The 18473-nt window shown below is 39.8% G+C and overlaps 1 protein-coding gene across 2 annotated transcripts; it reads right to left on the bottom strand.

Moving 5' to 3' along the window:
- Nucleotides 1-1280: 1280 nt before the first annotated feature.
- josd1 (Josephin domain containing 1) lies at nucleotides 1281-17853 on the bottom strand. Of its 2 annotated transcripts, XM_008306374.1 has the most exons (6): nucleotides 17843-17853; nucleotides 13549-13630; nucleotides 12063-12961; nucleotides 11171-11299; nucleotides 6900-7094; nucleotides 1281-4697 (listed from the first exon to the last, which is right to left on the bottom strand). In XM_008306374.1, exons 3-6 carry the CDS (start codon nucleotides 12431-12433, stop codon nucleotides 4598-4600), a joined length of 795 nt encoding a protein of 264 aa, XP_008304596.1. In that variant the 5' UTR covers nucleotides 12434-12961; nucleotides 13549-13630; nucleotides 17843-17853; the 3' UTR covers nucleotides 1281-4597. The 2 variants fall into 2 exon arrangements, with proteins under 2 accessions (XP_008304596.1, XP_008304595.1); XM_008306373.1 differs by lacking the exon at nucleotides 17843-17853 and having other exon boundaries at nucleotides 13549-13672.
- Between the last annotated feature and the right edge of the window lie 620 nt (nucleotides 17854-18473).

The following is an 18473-nucleotide window of genomic DNA, read 5'->3' as shown; positions in this document are numbered from 1 at the left end:
AGATAACAGATAACATTACAGATTGCAACGATCAGCCATTGAGAGCGCAGACAGATGACAGTTTATTTCACACAACAGGCCGGTGACGGTGAAAGCTTAAGTCTAAATAGTATGTCCCAATTATGTGCATACTGCAGGAAACAGTATGGACTTCATGAGGGCAGCTGTAGTACATACAAAGGGTAAAAAGAAGTTATCGATTGTGGAGCTGCCTGTGTTTTTCAGTGTTAGTTTTTCATGTTAGTGCATGTGTGTCCCTCCCTTTGAAACTGCTGGCCGCACCTGCATCCTAAATGGACAAAGAGCGACCTCCAACAGTGCACTCTAAAAGTGAAAGTGTATTCCAGCATCCAGCTGTAGCCTCCAAAACTACATCTATGTTATTTAACATATTTATGTGCACTTGAAGACTTGAGACCCGGGAACCCTACACAGGATACAGCAGGTACAGCTACTGGCTGGATGGATGTACACTTGTTTAATTACAGCTCAGTGTGAGAGTCTATACTGCTGTTTTGCTGCTCTCTTCTGCTTCTCCTTCACTGATATGTTTTTCTACTCTGATCAGCTGTTTCACCATGATGTCGTTTTTTTTTTAAATCAGTTGTTTTACCATGATGTCGTTTTTTTTAAATCAGCTGTGTTGTGGGTTCACAGTGAGCAGACACAAGCAGAGCAAAGAAGAGAAAATCAAGACATTCAATGTGTTTTTCTATTGTAATGTAGGCTAATATCTGTGTCTGATTTTTTTCTTGTTGCCTCTCATGCACAAATGAAAGTGAGTTTGGTCTGAGATGCTGCTGCTATACAGAACCCTAGTGGTTCTAAAATGTATAGTGCAGCACCTTTAAATAAAACTATTCGTTAAGCTCAGTGTTTGGTGAAACAACCCAGACATCCAATTTTCAAGGGGAGCCAACCAGACTGCTATTTTTATTTTTTTGGTAAGGGGTCATGAGCCAAATGGTTTAGAAACTACAGGTATTATCATTAACAATGCAAAATAAACTTTAAAGTAGCTAGAAACTGCAGTAATAACATGGAGACTGAAAAAAATACTTAACTCTAAAAGGTAGCAGGGGTAAAGGTAGTATAAAATGAAAATATTCAAGTAAAGCACTTCAAGTAAACTTTTAAAGTACTTCAGTGCTGTAAAGTAACATATTTACTTTCCACAGCTGACCACACTACCAGAATTGAGGCTGAAAAAGGGACATTACAACTCAACAATGACCCTTTTAAAAGCAAAAATAACTCATTTAACACACCCACACATTAGCTTATACATAAAGTGCCATTATAAGCATTTTATTTTTATGCAAAAAAAAAAAAAAAAAATACAGTGACAATCAGGATTCCTCAAGTAGGAAGGGCTGAATGGATTGTCATGGCAAAAAAAAAAGAAAGAAAGAAATGCAAATGTGCGACACTCGTCATGATGTGATTGATTTGACAACTCAGCAAATTAACGACAATTTCTCAGATGTTCCAATGCAGGTTGGATATAATGTGACGTTAAAGGTTTACAGACTGGGCTGGAGTAGAAGATTCAAAATAAGACATGCACCACTGAAATCGTGTGATCTTTTCTTTATAAAAGTCATACTATTTCAAACTTTTGTAAATAACATAAAGTCCTTGGCGGCAAAAGTGAAAACATCATTACAGATTAGTTGCTCCCTATATTGGATGAGCATCAGCAGGTTTCTCCTCTAATTTTATGACAAACTGCTGCTTTGGAATTAATCTCCTGAAATGGCGTCAAACTGCACAGCCCCTCTTAATCTTTCAGAGCAACACATATATTTTTATGTAAACAAGTTAAGGCCAATATTGTCATTAACAGACAATACATACAGTATATAGTATAAACATTTAAGCTGATAAATCTGAAAGCTACAACAGCGAAATCTCTCATAAGGCTCATTTCACAATACTTAAACACAACACACGCCTGGCTGGATGTTTCATCACTAGCCAGCTTATCAACTTTCTCTTTCCATATCATGTTTTCTTCGTCTGGATTAGTTACTGCCCAGACTGTTCTCCATCTCGCCTCCTTCTACAGACTTTCAAACTTTTCTTCACCCACCCAACCACCAAAATCCTCCTCACACTACAACTTGACACAACTACCACTGCTGACCGTACAGACTTGTTGGGACAATCAGTGACATCCTCTCAGAGCTGCTTGGCAGGTTTGACAGAAGACATTTGAGAAGAGGATGAGGAGAAGGCCTGAGCTCCAGTGCTACAGAGGGCTGCTGTGGTGGTGACCCTTTGGATGAGTGTTGGAGCCAAAACAACAATAAAAAGAAAAAAAAAACAAAAAAACTACAACAAGTAAATGTCAGGCCCTTTAGTGTGTAATTGTTTTGTCATCTGTCTGTGATGCGTCATTTGAAACTGTGTAAGAAATGATTGTGGCTGTAATTAGGTAGAAGTGTGTGAAATAGAAAAATAAAATCATTTCTTCATATTGACAAGATTTTAGTGACAAAATCTGTTGTTGAAACTCAAAGTCCGCTTGCTTGCTTGTTCTGGAGCTTTTGACCATATTACACAGTCACCATTAGAAGATACGGTTTGCTCAGTTGCCATATAACCACATGTACTTAAAAGTAAGGCTGTGCCTATCTACCAGTAATTGTTATCAATTAAAGCTGAAGTAAGCAGAAATCAATCAAAAGGGAAAAAAAGCAGACACGACTGCTTGGTTTCACAAGGAATTCCATTCAAACACCACAACACCAGTTATTTGAGATAAACTTTGCGTTGCATGCTGAAAAGTTCTTTTCAGTTCTTTTTGCTCAAAAAGAGATATTGGCCAGTTGTTTCCAAATCAATACAGTTTGACAAAATTGGGGAAAGCATCCATCACAATTTGCACTACTTTGTACTTTATATTTAAATCACTTGCTTTAACCCAGTACCCAAGAAGTTAAAACACATGCCATCTGGGCACAAAGGTCCTGAGCAGCGAGTCCCCAGCATAATTCTAGGCCAACTAAACCATTGTCTGTATGCTTCTCCTTTAACCTCCATCCCAGTTTCCTGTCTTTCTTCACTGTCTTGTCAAATACATATTAACTGAAAACACAAAAACATTTTGTTTTGCCAGATCAACAGTCCAAAATCGCAAGAAATTTGATCAGACCAGCAAAACTAGCCTCAATTCATAGGTAAGTATTCAGATATTTTTGGTTTAAGAAGCTACTTTTGGTTTAGAAGTTCTTTCTCAGACCACTTGAATTACAACACAGCGACTGGTTGGTGTGGAAAACACTGCCTACTCCAGCTTTAATTATCTGCAAGTTCACTGATCAAACTAATCATTCCCGCTCTGCTGGAATGTTCGAACATTAGTGCCTCCCCCTGTACTTAGTAGAACTCCTGCAGTTGTGTGCAGCTGAGTGAACTCCATCTGCTGATGAAGATGGTGCGATATGGTCAAAAGCTCCAGAGCAAGCAAGCAAGAAGACCTTGAGTCGTGGCTGTTTAGCTGAATACTTTTTCTAAGCTAAAAGATGAAATGTTATATGGGAACTGAGCATATACATACAAAGTATGGCCAAGGTCTCCAGATTAGCTGCATATGATTTTATCAATAATTTAGACAGCAGTTCTCACCACACCTTGATGACATCCTGTTACAGAATAATTCTGCTAAAGGGCAATAATTGTTAGTATTGCAATACTTCCTTGATGATAAGTAAACTTCATCACTTTACAGTAACCATTCAAATGTGAACAACTCAAAACAACTGGATGAATGATGATGTTACGTTTCCTTGGAAGGAAACTGAGACAAACATCCACTAGAGGGAGTGCTTGGCCCGGGTGTTGCATTGCTTTGTTGCCATATAAAACCGTTGTGTCGGCACAGACTCTACAGTAAAGGCTCAGCCTGTGCCAAAAGTGTTTGGGAAGTGTTGAAATACAAAGTTGGCAACGTGATAAATCACCGATTGTGACTTGTGATATGAAAAAGGAATAGCAAAGAGGGATGAGATGGAGTCACGCCGAGGCAAGGAAGGGCACGCTTTGGTGAAAGTGAAGGATGCAGACAAGAGATTCACGACATGAAGGAAGAGACGGAAACACGAAGACACATCAGTGAACATCATGGCTGAAGCAGGGAGGAGCACTGAAGGAGACAGGCAGATAAACAGCATTTTTCAGAAAGCCTGAACTCTCACGGCTTTGGAAACTTGAAAAGTAAAAAAAAGGAAAGACAAAAAAAAAAGAAAGAAATTCAACAGATTGAAACTGACACTGAAAAATATGTATCAATATGTATAAAAACACAACAATAGCAGAAACAGGATAACATTTTGTAAGTCTTAACTGTGTTGTGAGAAATGACTGTGATTCTTTGATTCTCCCTGTAAAGTGTTTGCTTCCTTCATTGCTTTGTATCTTATCAGATAAGTGTCCAGCAATGGCCGTGTAAACAAAACCCAAAAAAGGGGGGAAAAAACACATCTGCAAGTGTGCATCGATGCGATTGGCTGTGCACAACGCTACTTCCTCTCCCGTTTATTCTGTGAGTGGCCTTTTTTGGCCCAGTTGGAGCTGCGATTGGCTGGTTAAACCGTTAGCCGTCAGACCGCCACGTTTGGTGTGCCTCCACTTCTTCTGAGACGACTAATAGGAGTTCACAGTTCTTCCCTCGCAGCTGCTGGCGGAGAAACTTCCTGGGTTTGTGGGAAAATCGAAAGGAGACATAGCAGCCACAGTTATGACAGTGAAAGGAAAAACTGAACAATTAAAAGGTGAAAAATGCAAAAGACAATTTAAAGTGGGTGGACTGTTTTAAAGCCACATGAATTGATGTTTTTACCACCTTGGGGGCAGCAGAATACGTCCAAACCCCCACAATGGCATACTGTCACCTTAAGGCCAGAGTTGTACTTTCCATGTTTAAGTTCACAAGGGTCGGTGTGACATAAATTTTATAATTTCCCAGATATTGTAAAGTCCACATCGGTCCATGGGGACGTGGGAAAATCAAAAATTTGTGTTCTCACAGTTAGCCAGTGTAGTGGCTACGCTACAATGGTGCACATGCTCAGCAGTGGTGTATGCGTAGAAGATGTAGACAGGATGTACTGTGCACGTATGCAACCGTGTCTTCCAAGTGGACTCCTGCAGACTAGAGAAGTAATATAATAAGTACGTGCCCGTGGATGTCTACAGCTGTCAGTGTGCTTATCCGCACAGGAGTATATGTAAGGGTTAAATAGTTAATATGCAATTTGAGATCCTTCTGTTCGCCTAATAAATGTAAGTCCAATATTTACTTCCCCTTTAGCTTGATGCAGTTCTCCACATTCACTAGTCAGTTAACTTTGTGTTTGTTAGCATATGGTCATCAGTTATTAAAGCATTTTGTTAGAAGAAAAAGAAAAAAAGAACCAAACAAAACAAAAACAAATCCTGCTGCCTGTTGCCTCTGGTAGTTTTCTGGATCAAAAAAATCAAAAATGATAAGCTCAAAGATGCAAAAAAGCTTTGGAGGGACGAGCCTGGTGATGAGTTTTGTAGGTCTGTCACTCAACAAATATCTTGATGTTAAAATATCATCTATTGCAGCTTTAAAAAGTGCAGTTTGCAATTCTGGAGAAAGATTCAGGTCACTAGCATACCTAAATAATTATCATGTGCCAGATTAACATGCTTCTCTTTTCCCCCCTGTCCTGTGAACAGCACATGCTGGAATGGTGTTGTGTGGATTGGTCTAAGCTGTGTCCAAACACTGGATGTTTTCATCAAATAACTGGTTAGTTGTCAACTATTAAACAAATTGTCAACTATTCTGACAATAGATTATGCAGTTTGTGCAATTTTTAATTTTTTTTTAAGTCTCTGATTCTAGTTTCTTAAATTTAAAGACAAAATAAGACATTTGAGGATGTCATCTTGGGCTTTGGGAAACATTTCCTTGTGCAAAAAAAAATAACCAGCTGATTAATACATTTTTTCCTCAATCTAAAAAATGGGGAACAAATTGGATTGTTCAACAGTGACAATAATCATTAGTTGCATCCTGCCCACACAGAACAGACAGCTAATGGGCTGTGAGCAGATATTCAGTGAATATGACAAAAAAGTGTGTTTGATTAGAATCTGACTGTTCCTTTATGGCAGCAATTCCTTAAAGGAAAAAAAAATACATAAGCATTTACATTACCCAAGCATGGCTGCTAGAATGCTTCCTGTGATGTGTCCTGTTAACACCACAATAAACCAACACTGTCGTTTAGCTGTGAGATGCCACGCATACTGTAGGTCATTCTTTATTTCCGCTGCGTCCTCAGAGGAGGGGGTTCCTTCACTCCAAAAACACTAAATTATGACTTGCGCACAAGCAAATGACACCAAGTTCAGTTCTGTGTAATAGTCCATTGCCAATCATTTGATTTGTGTTTCCCTTAAACATGTAGATCTTTATCTAGCAGACTGGAGGTCCAGCATGAAGTGAACTGCTTTACTATTTAGTGTTACAAGAGCTTTGACAGTTTGTGCTGAAGTATTGAGTGAAACTAAACACTTCCTGCAGCTGCTTTAGAGTAAGAAGGTCTTCCAGACTCTGATTCAATGAATATTCTTTGAGAAAGCCGCAGGAGATGTTAACAGTGTCACAGAGGTTTAGAACAGACTGAATACCAAACACATTACCTAGTGAGCGGCTGTAAATAAATCTTTTTCTGTTGACTAAACTGTCAGACAGACCAGTATGGTCGGCCGTACGCTTTCCTCTAATAAGGAACAAGCTGTGCATTTCTTGGCTCCATCCTCTACATGAACACTTCCACGACCGACTCACTCTAAGCAACCAAAGAGTAAAACAATCCTGTCTGTAGCCGCCATCCCCTCACACTCCCCGTCACTCTCACCTGAGCTCATCCGGATTGCCAATGGGTTGAGGGTTACGCAGCTTTGAGTCCAGGTTGTAGTAGAATCCTCCCACCTCTCTGACGCCTATCCAGTGCTGCCGTTTGAGGGGCAGCCGGAGGGGTCCCCAGCGCAGATTGGACGGTACGTTCAGAATGAAGCCCTCCACGTTGGACAGCTCGATGCTGCCGACATCCCTGGAGGAAGAAAGGCAGCATTTACTTTGTGTAAGCTTCACTTTTGCACTGTTAGAGGTAGCTATGAGGTGTGGCAGAGAAGTTCCAGGACTGGTGTCACAAAAGATATATTTCAAACCCAAACTACAAACTATGAGTTTTCCAATCAGACGATCAACCAGCACGTCTACAAAGAGATCCTGCGCCGTTTATGTCATTCAGTGTGCGAGAAGAGGTGAGAGTTGTGGCAGGACAAGTGGTGGCTGCTTCACCATGACAATGCGCCTGCTCACAATGCCCTGAGCATCCAACAGTTCCTGGCTGAGAAGAACATCGCCGAGCTGGAGCAACCTCCCTGCTCACCCCACCTGGCTCCGTGGGATTTTTTCCTCTTCCCCAAGCTCAAGGGGGTCATCAAGGAGACCCGTTTTTAAGACGTGGACGACATCAAGATGGCTATAATGATGGCGCTGCGGAGGATCCTGGAAGAATCCTTCCAGGAGTGCATGGCAGCGTGGCAGAGAAGGCTGGGGAGGTGTGTTAGACTCCAGGGGATTACTTGGAAGGAGAAAACTTGTAGTTTGTAGTTTGGATTTGAAATATATCTTTTGTGACTTTTCTGCCTTTTCACCCTACATATGAAGCCATAGTGTGTTTGTTGGAGAAATGAGCACATTATATTGCATGTTATGTAGTTTGTTTTAGTAGGAAATGTTGTCCGCGCAGTCTGTAATGGGGGGTGTTTATCTGACCATGGAGGTTTTATGATTGTTCATCTGATTACAAATTTCATCATCTGTATTTTACTGTTGACCATCATCTGTAGCAAATATATGAATGATGTAAAAAATTAACTTAAAGACCCAGAAACCTGCTTGAAATAGTTCTCATTGAGGGCAGCAGAGAAACACTGCACAAAGTAACGATTGAAATAGAAATCAATCTGCAATTTACAATATAGAACATTTTTGTACATTTTATTGTTAGGATTCATGGAGCAGCGAAAATTCCTTTAATGTCATGAATATATTTAGCATTTTTGTCTTGCACTGGGAAACGCAGAGTTGTTTCTCCAACACTATTATGACAACAAATCACCACATTAACTTCCGTTGTACGGGAAACTAGCATCGCCCGTAGTTGTAATGATTTCTGTCTGAAATATCGTACAGTTCAGGATAGTCAGAGACAAGGAAAAGCTTCTCCATTTCTTGGTTACCAGGGTGATGAGTCTCGCCCTCATGACAACATCAGTGCCTTTCTGAAAAGTTCAGAGATTTTTAAGTAGAAGTAATCAAAGAAAAAGTGGAGCGCTAACACTTTTTTTTTTCTAGGCAGTTGTATACACTCCCTCCTCTGGAAACAACTGAAAATGAATGCTTGCGCTCAGGAAAAAACGATATGTAGCCAAACAGCAGTACATATAGTCATGTATATATATATATATATTGTATAAGATAGGCATTGCCTACAGTCTCATAACATTCCTAATTCACAAGTAAAGCTTTAAAAAAACTTTTCTGACAATCAATTAATGGGTTTGAGTATTTGGAAAAAAAACAAAAAGGTAAAATTCTCTGATTCCAGCTTCTTAAATTGAATGTTTTCTCGATTCTTTATTCCGCTGGGTTTTTGCTGAAACAAGATATTTGAGGATGCCATAATGAGCTTTGGAAAACCATGATCAACACTTATCATCACTTACTGATATTTTACAAACCATAAAAAGTATTGCTTAAATGAGAAAATGATCCACAGATGAATTGACTTTTAAAGTAATTATTAGTTGCAGCCCCAGTATTTACTACAGAGCGTTTTCTATTTTGTCCGTTTCCATTGATGACAGTGACGAAACAATGTGTACCAAACTGCAAAAACCCTGTTTGATGGATGGAATGGAAAGTTTGTGCACCAATATGCGTAAACTTTCCATCCATCAAAAGTCAAACAGCCATTAAGCATCAAAAGGCCGACCTTTCCGCATGCAAGGCCCAGCATTGAAATGTCTGCTGTAAAAGACCGACACACCTCTGCTGCAGTATCAGACCACATCTCAATACATTGTTCTCAGTGCGCTGATAACAGAACAGCATGTTCTGTATTAGGAGAAGTTGTTGCTGTTGTATTACAAATGATGTCCTTTTCTTAATGTGCGTTTACTTTGCTTTTTGCCAAAGTTTATTTAGAACTGAGCAGCGCTTGTGCTATAATTAGGAACTGTTGTTCTTATGAGTTACAAGCTGTGATTTGAGAGCTGCTACTAGAAAGTCTATTTCCCACACAGGTTCACATTAGAGCTGCAACCAACCAATTATTTTCATTGTCAATTATATTTCAGTTATTTTCTTGATTACTTACTGCAATTTCCGGACTATAAGCCGCTACTTTTTTCACACGCTTTGAACACTGCGGCTTAAACAATGACGTGGCTAATTTATGGATTTTTAGGATTTTTAGGAATTTGCCTCGAGACGAAAGTGACATTGAGAGACTGAGCAAGTGTGTGAAGAGGTAATTCTATGGCTGTTCAATTCCAACACTGAAGAAGATGACTTTAGTGGTTTTAGTGCGCAGGAGGAAGATGAAGATAGCGATCAATGACTTTTCCTGGTAGGCTACTGTGTTATTTATTTTTTTAACCAGCCATGTTACAGGCACTGTTCGGAAAAAAAGCATTTACGGTACGTATTTGTATATTTTACGGATATGTATTTAACTACAAGTTTAAAAAAATCTTTTTGTGTAAACATCTCATGATACACTGTGGACACCTGCGGCTTATAGACAAGTGTGGCCTGTATATGTACAAATGTTTTTTTCTTTTTTAAGTTAGTGGGTGTGGCCTACATTCAGGTGCGCTCAATAGTCCGAAAATTAGTCATTAGTTGTTTGGTCTATAAAATGTCCCAAAATGGTAAAAAATGAGGATCAGTGTTTCCCAAACCCAAAGATAACATCCTCAGATGACTTGTTTGGTCCAACGATATTGAGTTTATTGTCATAGAGGAGTAAAGAAACCAGAAAAATTCAAACTTAATAAAGGAATACGAACTTTTACTTGTATGATTAAACAATTACTCAAACTAATTAATCAATTATTAACATAGCTGTAGATTGATTTATAAGTTGACAACTAATTGATTACTTGTTTCAGCTCTAGGTCACATATGTTGTGTAGTTTGTTTTTTGTATTACCAGGGTTTGAAAAATGATTCTAAGATCTTGGCTGTCAGTGTTTCCTGTGGTAAAAAACAAAACAAGGAGAGTTGCAAAAAAACAGCCTTAGGTCACAGCTACTTCATAAACATAAAATGGAACAAGAAATGTGTCATGTTTCCTCTTTTCAAGAAATCGTCAGGACGCTGTGAAAACTCATTAGTTCTCCTGAGAGCGTAAGTGGTAATCTGTGGTTTTTGTTTCTGTCTTTGGTTAGAATCCCGAAACAGCTAAACACGTAAAAGCCTTAATGACACACAAAAGGTTACATCTCCACTTTGTTTTACCCATCAGAAGCAGAGAGTTGTGCTGTTGTTTTGTAGATTAAGAGCAGCCGTGATTTTGTTCCTGTTTTGCTCAGGGCAGAAAAACAGGAATACGTCCTATTGATAAAGCAGGTCTGTGGCTGCTGCTGTTGTCAACAGTCATGTAAGACTGATAATGAGAGACGCTGATAACACTGTCTCTTTGAGTTTGTTAAATAATGGAACTACAGACTAATTAAAGTGGTCATTAAAGACCCTGTTGATTAGGTGGTTGAGGTGCAGCAGAAGACACAGAGAGCCTTTTTCCAGCATTTACATTCTAGGATTTAAGTTTGTGCTCCTTTACTGCAGATGGCTTGAAAGATTTCCTGTCCTCATGTGAACTCAAGCAAGATAAGAAAGTAACAAGAGACAAACAACAGCTCCGACTGCCTGAACCTCATATTGACCACTTTGGGGAAACAATTGTTAAAAATAAACTGCAGCTGCAACACAAGAGAATGATGTGTGTAAGGGTGCAGAAAAAAACCCACAAAAACAGGTTACGTGATAACTGTCCTAAGACCCAATATTGTTTTGTCAGTAACAGAAAAATCGAATTTCAGTGATACATACCTTCTTTTATCCCACCAAACAGCCTCAAACCCTCGGGTCTGCAGGGCTGCCATGATGACATTTACGTCATAGTTCCCATTTCCCAGCATGCTCTTCTTGTGAGGCGTCACCATCGTGCTGGGAGAAAGTCTGTAACAAGTCACAAGGCGTCATCCACAGGTTGTCCACAACATTTCATGTGAGCATTCTTGGTCGATCTGAGTCACTTCAGATAGTGATGTTGCTCCATTGTCTCAGATGTTGTTGTTTGGGACCTACAATTAAACTGTGTAAAATATTTTGGCTGAATTTTGTATATTTTCAGACCTGGGAACTTTTGTTTTTTTAACTTCAAAATGTTTTATCTGGGAAGTCGTTTTAAGGGTTCAATACCTTCCTACATATAACTCCCACCAGTATGAAATGTGGCGAGGACACAGACTAAATTGTTTCCAGCAGACACAAATGATTGAATGGTTCCAGCAGAGGCCAAATATCTAATTATTGGCACTTGAAAATGGAAAAAGTAAAACATTTTTAAACAAGGGTGGTAATGGGGCCCCAGAAACTTGCTTTATGTGGATATAGATGGAAGTATCCATATTTTCTACTAAGAATACAGTCTTTGTCTGTGTCCTCATCCAGTTTCATGACTCTGGGAGTTCTATTTCTAGAGATATTAAACACTCAAAACAGCTTTCCAGATAAGGCGTTCTTTTTGAGAGTGAAAGAGTTCCTGATCTGAAAACATGCAAAATCCTTAAAATTCTGCCAAAATGTTTTGCAGAACTTAGTTTTGAATCCAAAATAACAAATTAGTAAAATCTGAGACAGCAAGCAACTCATTAACTGAATGCTGTCTGATTTGATTCAGACTAAACCTGCTAACATTTTGGTGAACCAGCGTCCTTACCTCTGGTAGATCTCCTGCAGGGTGTCCCGGCTGAAGGCTGTCCCATCCTGGAAGACGTTGTTGAGCGCGTGCAGGGCGCACAGCTCCCTCCGCTGCTTCTCATGATAAATGGCCGGAGGTGTCAGAGAAGGCTGGGGAGGAGCTGGGGGGGTGAGGGAGGAGGAGGACGACGAGAGATCCTGCTGCTGAGCATCCCTGGGATCCCTGCACCTCCTCTCCTCGGCTCCCACCACTACCTCCCCCCCTCCTCCTCCTCCTCCGCCGCCGCCACCTTTCTGCTTGCTGACCTTCCAGGGCATACAGCCCAGCTCCTGCAGGCCTCCTCGCCCCTTCCCCTTCCACTCACCGGCTGGATACGGAGCGCTTCCCATCCCTGGACGTTCACCACCACCACCGCCGGAGCCACCACCTCCTCCAGCTCCACCACTACCTCCACCACCACTACTTTCAGGACGCTACATCGGCATCATGACAACCATTGCCATGGCAACCTCTCAGCCAGCTTGGAAGAGAGGAGCTTGTGTGTTGCTGTGTGCTGTCTAGCGGGAGGTGGGGGTTGCAAGGTAAAGAGACCTGTGGCCGTTCAACACAGCAGCACCTGCTCTCTCTAAAGAATAGATCTGAAGTTGCCGAAAGGGAGGAGGGGGCAGAAGGAGGAACTCGAGATGGAATTACCAGGAAAAAAATCGCAAACAAAGATACTCCAGATGCTCCCAAATGAAAGATTACTCCTCCAACAATGCCACAGCTGTGTTGTCAATCAAACTGCCATTACTCTCTCCGTGTTTCCACTTCCTCCATCCTCTGTGTTTGTGTGCGCTGACAGCTCTTTCCACAGCAGCCTATAGCTTTGCAGTTCTTTCCATCACCACAGTGCTGACCATGAAGCCTCACTTTCACTGGAACAGACGTAACGAGGAGTTTGATGTCAAGCAGAGAATGAAACGCAAAAGGAAAAGCAGTATTTTTATGATGTGATTTTGTGGTTATCTGATAATTCAGTTATTTGAAATAAAAAATGGCCACAAATACTAATCAGAACTTAGCAGAAGACCAGAATGGTTAAAAAAAAACAGCTGGTACAGTGTTTAAACACTATAAAGCAGGGCTAAATTTCCTGTTGATGTTGACAGATTACTGATTTAACATGATATTAAACTGAGAGCTCCTCTTGGTCAGCAGACCCCAAAATGAGAAGAAGGTAAACATTTCCAGGATAGAGGAAGCAAGCTGCTCAGTAAGCTAGCACAGTATGACAACAGCCACACACAGGACAAACACATTAGCCAGCTAACACTCCGTTAAACAGAGATAGCTGCTGTTATACTCTGAAATGACTCATTACAGACACAACTAACACATGTTAGCAGCAGATATCTGGCGTTGGTCTTGTGGCTGCTCTACGTGACTCCGTGTCCACAGCAAACACAACCACAAAGGCTCCTTTACGCCTTTATAACTTAATTTTCTCTCACCGACCACTTACCAGCTCGTCTCCCGGCGGTGGAGTCACAGCTGGACCGTCAGAAACCGGTCTAAAAGCTGACTCTGCTGTGTCCTCTCCCCCCCTGAAGGCTGCTCGGTCCTTTGTCTCTGCCACTTTTTTCCTGTTGTGGCTCTCTCTGTCTCTTTCTCCGTCCGTGCAGACGCGGACATGCGCAGTGGCGCCTGTGTGGCTCCATGTTGCTGTCACGGCCTGCGTCAGGAGACGGAGCGGATCCTCCTCCGGCAGCAGGCTGCAGACCCGCGATCACCTCCCAGAGCTCACCTGCTCCACATGCTGCCTGCAGCACACATGGAAGAGTGATTAAAACTGACCTTTAAATAAAATTAACTTTGCTAATACTAGTAATTCTGCCATGTAGAAGCACGCATACAGTCGTCGTCAAATTCATTCATACCCTTCCATTAAAGAAAAGGGTAAATTTAAAATAGTCACTCAAATAACTAGAAACTGAAAAAATAATGATAAATAAAAATTTGTTAAATTAGAATTTAGTGAGATAAGACATTGCTTTTGAATTGTGGTTAAAAAGAATTTAAAAAAAAAAAAAAAAAATCTGTCCTGGACAAATTAGAGCACTTTGCTGATGAGCAGTGGGCCGAAATCAAAATACCTGTCAACAGGTGCAGAAGTCTGATTGAGAGTTACAGAAAACACTTGATTGCAATGATTGCCTCAGCAGGTTGTTCAACAAAATGTTAGTTTACGGGTCCCATCATGCTTGTTTGCTTGTTTTTGTTGTTGTTGTTGTTGTTGTTTTTAAATATATATTTCTGTTGAACCACAATGCAAAAGCAATGTCATGATTTTCATTACATTTTTTCATTTATTATTACTTTTGTCAATTTTAACGTATTTCAGGGACAGCTGTTATTTTCCTTCTTTAATGGGAGGGTATGAATACGTTTGAGGATGACTGTACAACTCATGCACAGTAAAATGAGCTTTTGATGTGACACTAATTTGCTAAACTTATGCATTTTTCATTATTGACAAAGCTCATGAGATAATTACAATTTAAATAACACACTCTCTTTTAATTAAGCTATGGCGATTGTGGTGCTTTTACTGTTCTATATGTATCAATTAGTGTTTGTTCTTTAATTGATTTATAATGAATTCTGTATGTTGCATTTTATTTCCTTTCTGTTTAACCTGATTGGCTTTCCGTTATAATATTGTCTTCCTTTTCCTTGTCTTTTATTAATAACAATAGTTATTATTATAAGTACACATGTCCAAAGTGTCCTTGTTCGGCTTAAAACACCCACACAGCTGAGACATCACATTGTGTCCATCCAGTCCTTTGTTTCTCTCTTTTGGCTGCAGGTTCTGGGTCAGTGTTGCATTGTTCCGCAGAATGCACCACTTATTTCCAGAGCTCTGCAAAGTAGGTTTCATCCCTACAGTCTTTAAGAGTCTGTGCAAGAGCTTCAGCTAAACCCACAGCAAAACCTAAATCACACACATTTTAACTGATGAGAACATGCACAGATTCTTCATTTACATATATCAAAAGAAATGCATTTTAATACACTTTTCAGTGACAAAAATACACAATTTTTGAATTAATAAAATATCACTGCAAACATTTTGGTTGGTCAGAAACACTCAGAAGAAAAAAATACAAATGCAGCATGCAAATGGTCTTCCTTTCTGACAAAGAGAAAAACCTTTAAAAAATGTGTTGTTATGCTTCTAGAGGGATAAATTTAGCCAGTTGTGCAATAAAAGTTATTTTTTACCGTTCAGCTGGTGGCAAATTCTTGAGCAGTGTATTAAACCTCGTCCTGGTGTGGCTTATCAGACGATGTGACCAGCACACAGACACTCCTTTGACGAGTGACTATGAAAGACCAAATTACATGATTCCACAGATGACAAGAAAAAGACGGGCTGTTGTCCTGCAGGATGTTGGCCAATCAGTTAGGGCCATAACAAAGTACATGAATGTCCACAATGCCGCCATTTTTATCTTTTCAGACAGCTCTGGATGTCCGTGATCCTGTCCCCAAAAATGTCCATCAACTTCACCAAACTCTTTTGGAAAAGTGAGACATTGACATTCCACAAGCAGCATTGACAACCTCTTTAACTCCACGTGGTATTACATGTCCCACTTGTTACTGACTTTTTGATCTTTGACTTTGTTCTTGAGTCTAATATGGTGCGTGCTTGGTTGTTTCATAACGTGCATTCTGTTGTAGAGAAGTCGTGTGTTGGAATAACAAACACTTATTCCCCTATGGTAAAAAGAATGAATAGCAAAATATTATAGGCTATGTTTATATTTTTTGTTGAGTATTGAAGTACATGAGAGCTCACACAGCACAATAAGCTTATTTTTAAACCCTCATCTGATTCAAAATCTAGAATTGTTCATATAGTTATACATTTTAATTGTTGATTATGCTTATAAGATGATTATAATTACATTAAGTAAGACAAGTGCATGCATAACACTTTTTTTTTCTTCTTTCTTTTGACTGCAGATTCCGGGTTAGTGTTGTATTGTTCAGCAGTTTGCATCACTTGTTTTCAGATCTATGCAAAGTAGCTTTCATCCCTACAGTCGTCATGTTCTGCACAAGAGCTTCAGCTAAATTCACAGCAAAACCTAAATCATACACACAAACCATTTATTTATTTACGTACGAACAGATACAGTTTTATACTGTTTGTACACTTCAGCGACAATAATACAAAATCTTTGAATCCCTTGAAAATCAGTGTTCTAGACTGATTGGTGCTTGTCAGAACTACTTAGTTATTCTGGTAGATTAATTGTAGCAAATGGACTTGCTTGAGTTCCTTGAAGACATTTCACATCTCATCTAAGAGGTTTCATCAGTTCTGACTGACTAGTTGGGAGTTCCAGATACTTATATCCTAAAGGAGCCATGAAACATAGGATATAAGTATCTGGAACTCCCAACTAGTCAGTCAGAATTGATGAAGCCTCTTGGATGAGAAGTGAAATGTCTTCAAGGAACTCAAGCAAGTCCAGTTGCTACGATTAATCTACGAGAATAACCATGACCTGGATGACTGAGAATCTTCACAGACAGAACTACTTAGGCTCCTGATTATGTGATTGAATCCGGGGTGCTTGTGCTGTTAAAATGCATCCATACCGGCCAGAGAAATGGTTTCACAAAAGGTACTGCCAGAAGATGTTGGTTCTATATGTTACTTCAGCTCTATGAGCAATGTGTAGCCCTCTAACGGACTTCACTGTTCGTGTTGTGAGGAGACCAGACCGGGCGACCCTGGGTCTCCACTCCTGTTTGTATGGCACAGCTCATTCAGCAAAAAAGTAATAAATAGGTCTGGTACTAGCAAATTACTACCTAAAAAGATAAGTTTCAAGGGTTTTTTTTCTTCCCAAAGGTATCTACAGAATCCAATGACACAGAATGTAACATCTCCATACATCTTACTTCTATGCTGGGAAGCAATTGAAAATCCAGAATTAGAAGATCTTGGGGATCTAGAAAGACCATATTTAACCAAGAAATTAGATAAATAGTCAGGAGCTAGTTCATTAGGAGATTTAGAAACTAAAAGCAAAATATTCTAATGAATCCCTAACTGAATTTGCCACCAATGATGAAAAAAAATGAGTAATGTTCTCTCTACATTTAGAATTGGTGAGAATATATGTGCTGAATTCTTAATTGTCACCCTTTTTTGTCTCCTTTATTCAACAACAGTAAAAGACAATAAAACAGAAAAGAACACAAGTTAAAGCAAATATCAAAACTCAATCTAGTCAGCAGACCTCTGTGAGCATAACATAGTGTGCAAAGTTTAAAGGTCAGCTATATATTGAAGCGTTGACTCATTTAATACCTTCAAAACAACAGTAATATCTAGAAATCAATTGTAAATCTAACTGGAGCCAACAGAGAGAAGCCAGTATAGATGAAAAGTGGTTTCGCTTATTGTTTTGGTTCACTACTCTGATTGCTCTCAAACAGAAGAAATTTAATTCAGCAAAAATGTCTCAAAAACAACTTTATCTGCTTGTACTAGTGGGCAACGTTATAGAGTAACTTGTGAACACTTGGCAGCAGAAGAGGAGGATATTTTTCAGATGACTTACATTCATCATGTGGCCAAGTGAGTGCTGCCTGCTCCATGTCTGCTGGATGAGTAAATAATCAATTCTTTTTCCTCTAACGTTTGACTTTGCGTCTTCATGAGGTGATAATATTTCTATTTTGTATTCTGAGCAAGTTGAACTGTGTCCACGTCACCTGGAACAGATGCTAACATCAAACACAAGTACATCATCATGACATCGAACTCAAATTTTTACTGTGTTCTGTTGCATTGACTGACATTTCTTCAATAATTAAATGGCACAGAAAACAGTGGGTTCACATGTTGCGTGTGATGTAGAACACCAAAGCTGCTTTACATATTGATTTTTTCTTTTCTTTACTCAAACCCACTGTTTATTTAACTGGGCTGTAAAGGGACGCAGGTGTTGTTTCTCATCTGGTTGCATTTTGATTTTGAACAGCCTCTTTAAAATGTCAAAACAGACCTGCAATTACCTCCAGCTGCCACAGGTGTCAACCAGGACTGTAACATTAAAGCTGCTTTTAGCAACAACAAAATTAGTCCCGAGGTTGACATGCAGTTATGGGTGAGACGCCAAATAATACCCATTTAGCCAACACAGAGACACAGTATCATGCCTTTGATGTGGTGTTTCGTGCCACATGCCGAAGAATATTATTAACTGATCACGAGTCAGTATTTAGTCACATGACGTTGCTTTTTGGTGGCTGTGGTCGTATTTTTTTTTGGGTGTGAAACTTATAAAACTCAGTGGAGCTGGCAGATGACTCCTCAGAGCTCTCCTCTCTGTACGTCACCATTCAGTCGCTGTGCTTCAG

Source organism: Stegastes partitus, unplaced genomic scaffold (genome assembly GCF_000690725.1).
Source record: "Stegastes partitus isolate 25-593 unplaced genomic scaffold, Stegastes_partitus-1.0.2 Scaffold3647, whole genome shotgun sequence".
NCBI lineage: Eukaryota > Metazoa > Chordata > Actinopteri > Pomacentridae > Stegastes > Stegastes partitus.
The sequence above is the reverse complement of the archived record's forward strand: the minus strand, read 5'-3'. Positions and strand labels throughout refer to the sequence as shown.

Excerpts from the sequence above, each read along its gene's own strand:
- josd1 (XM_008306374.1), bottom strand. The coding sequence starts at position 12,433 with ATGGGAAGCGCTCCGTATCCAGCCGGTGAGTGGAAGGGGAAGGGGCGA. Across the intron at positions 11,300-12,062 it reads CTGCAGGAGATCTACCAGAG|ACTTTCTCCCAGCACGATGG; the intron begins GTAAGGACGCTG and ends GACTTGTTACAG. Across the intron at positions 4,698-6,899 it reads GGCAATCCGGATGAGCTCAG|GAAGTTTCTCCGCCAGCAGC; the intron begins GTGAGAGTGACG and ends CCACAAACCCAG.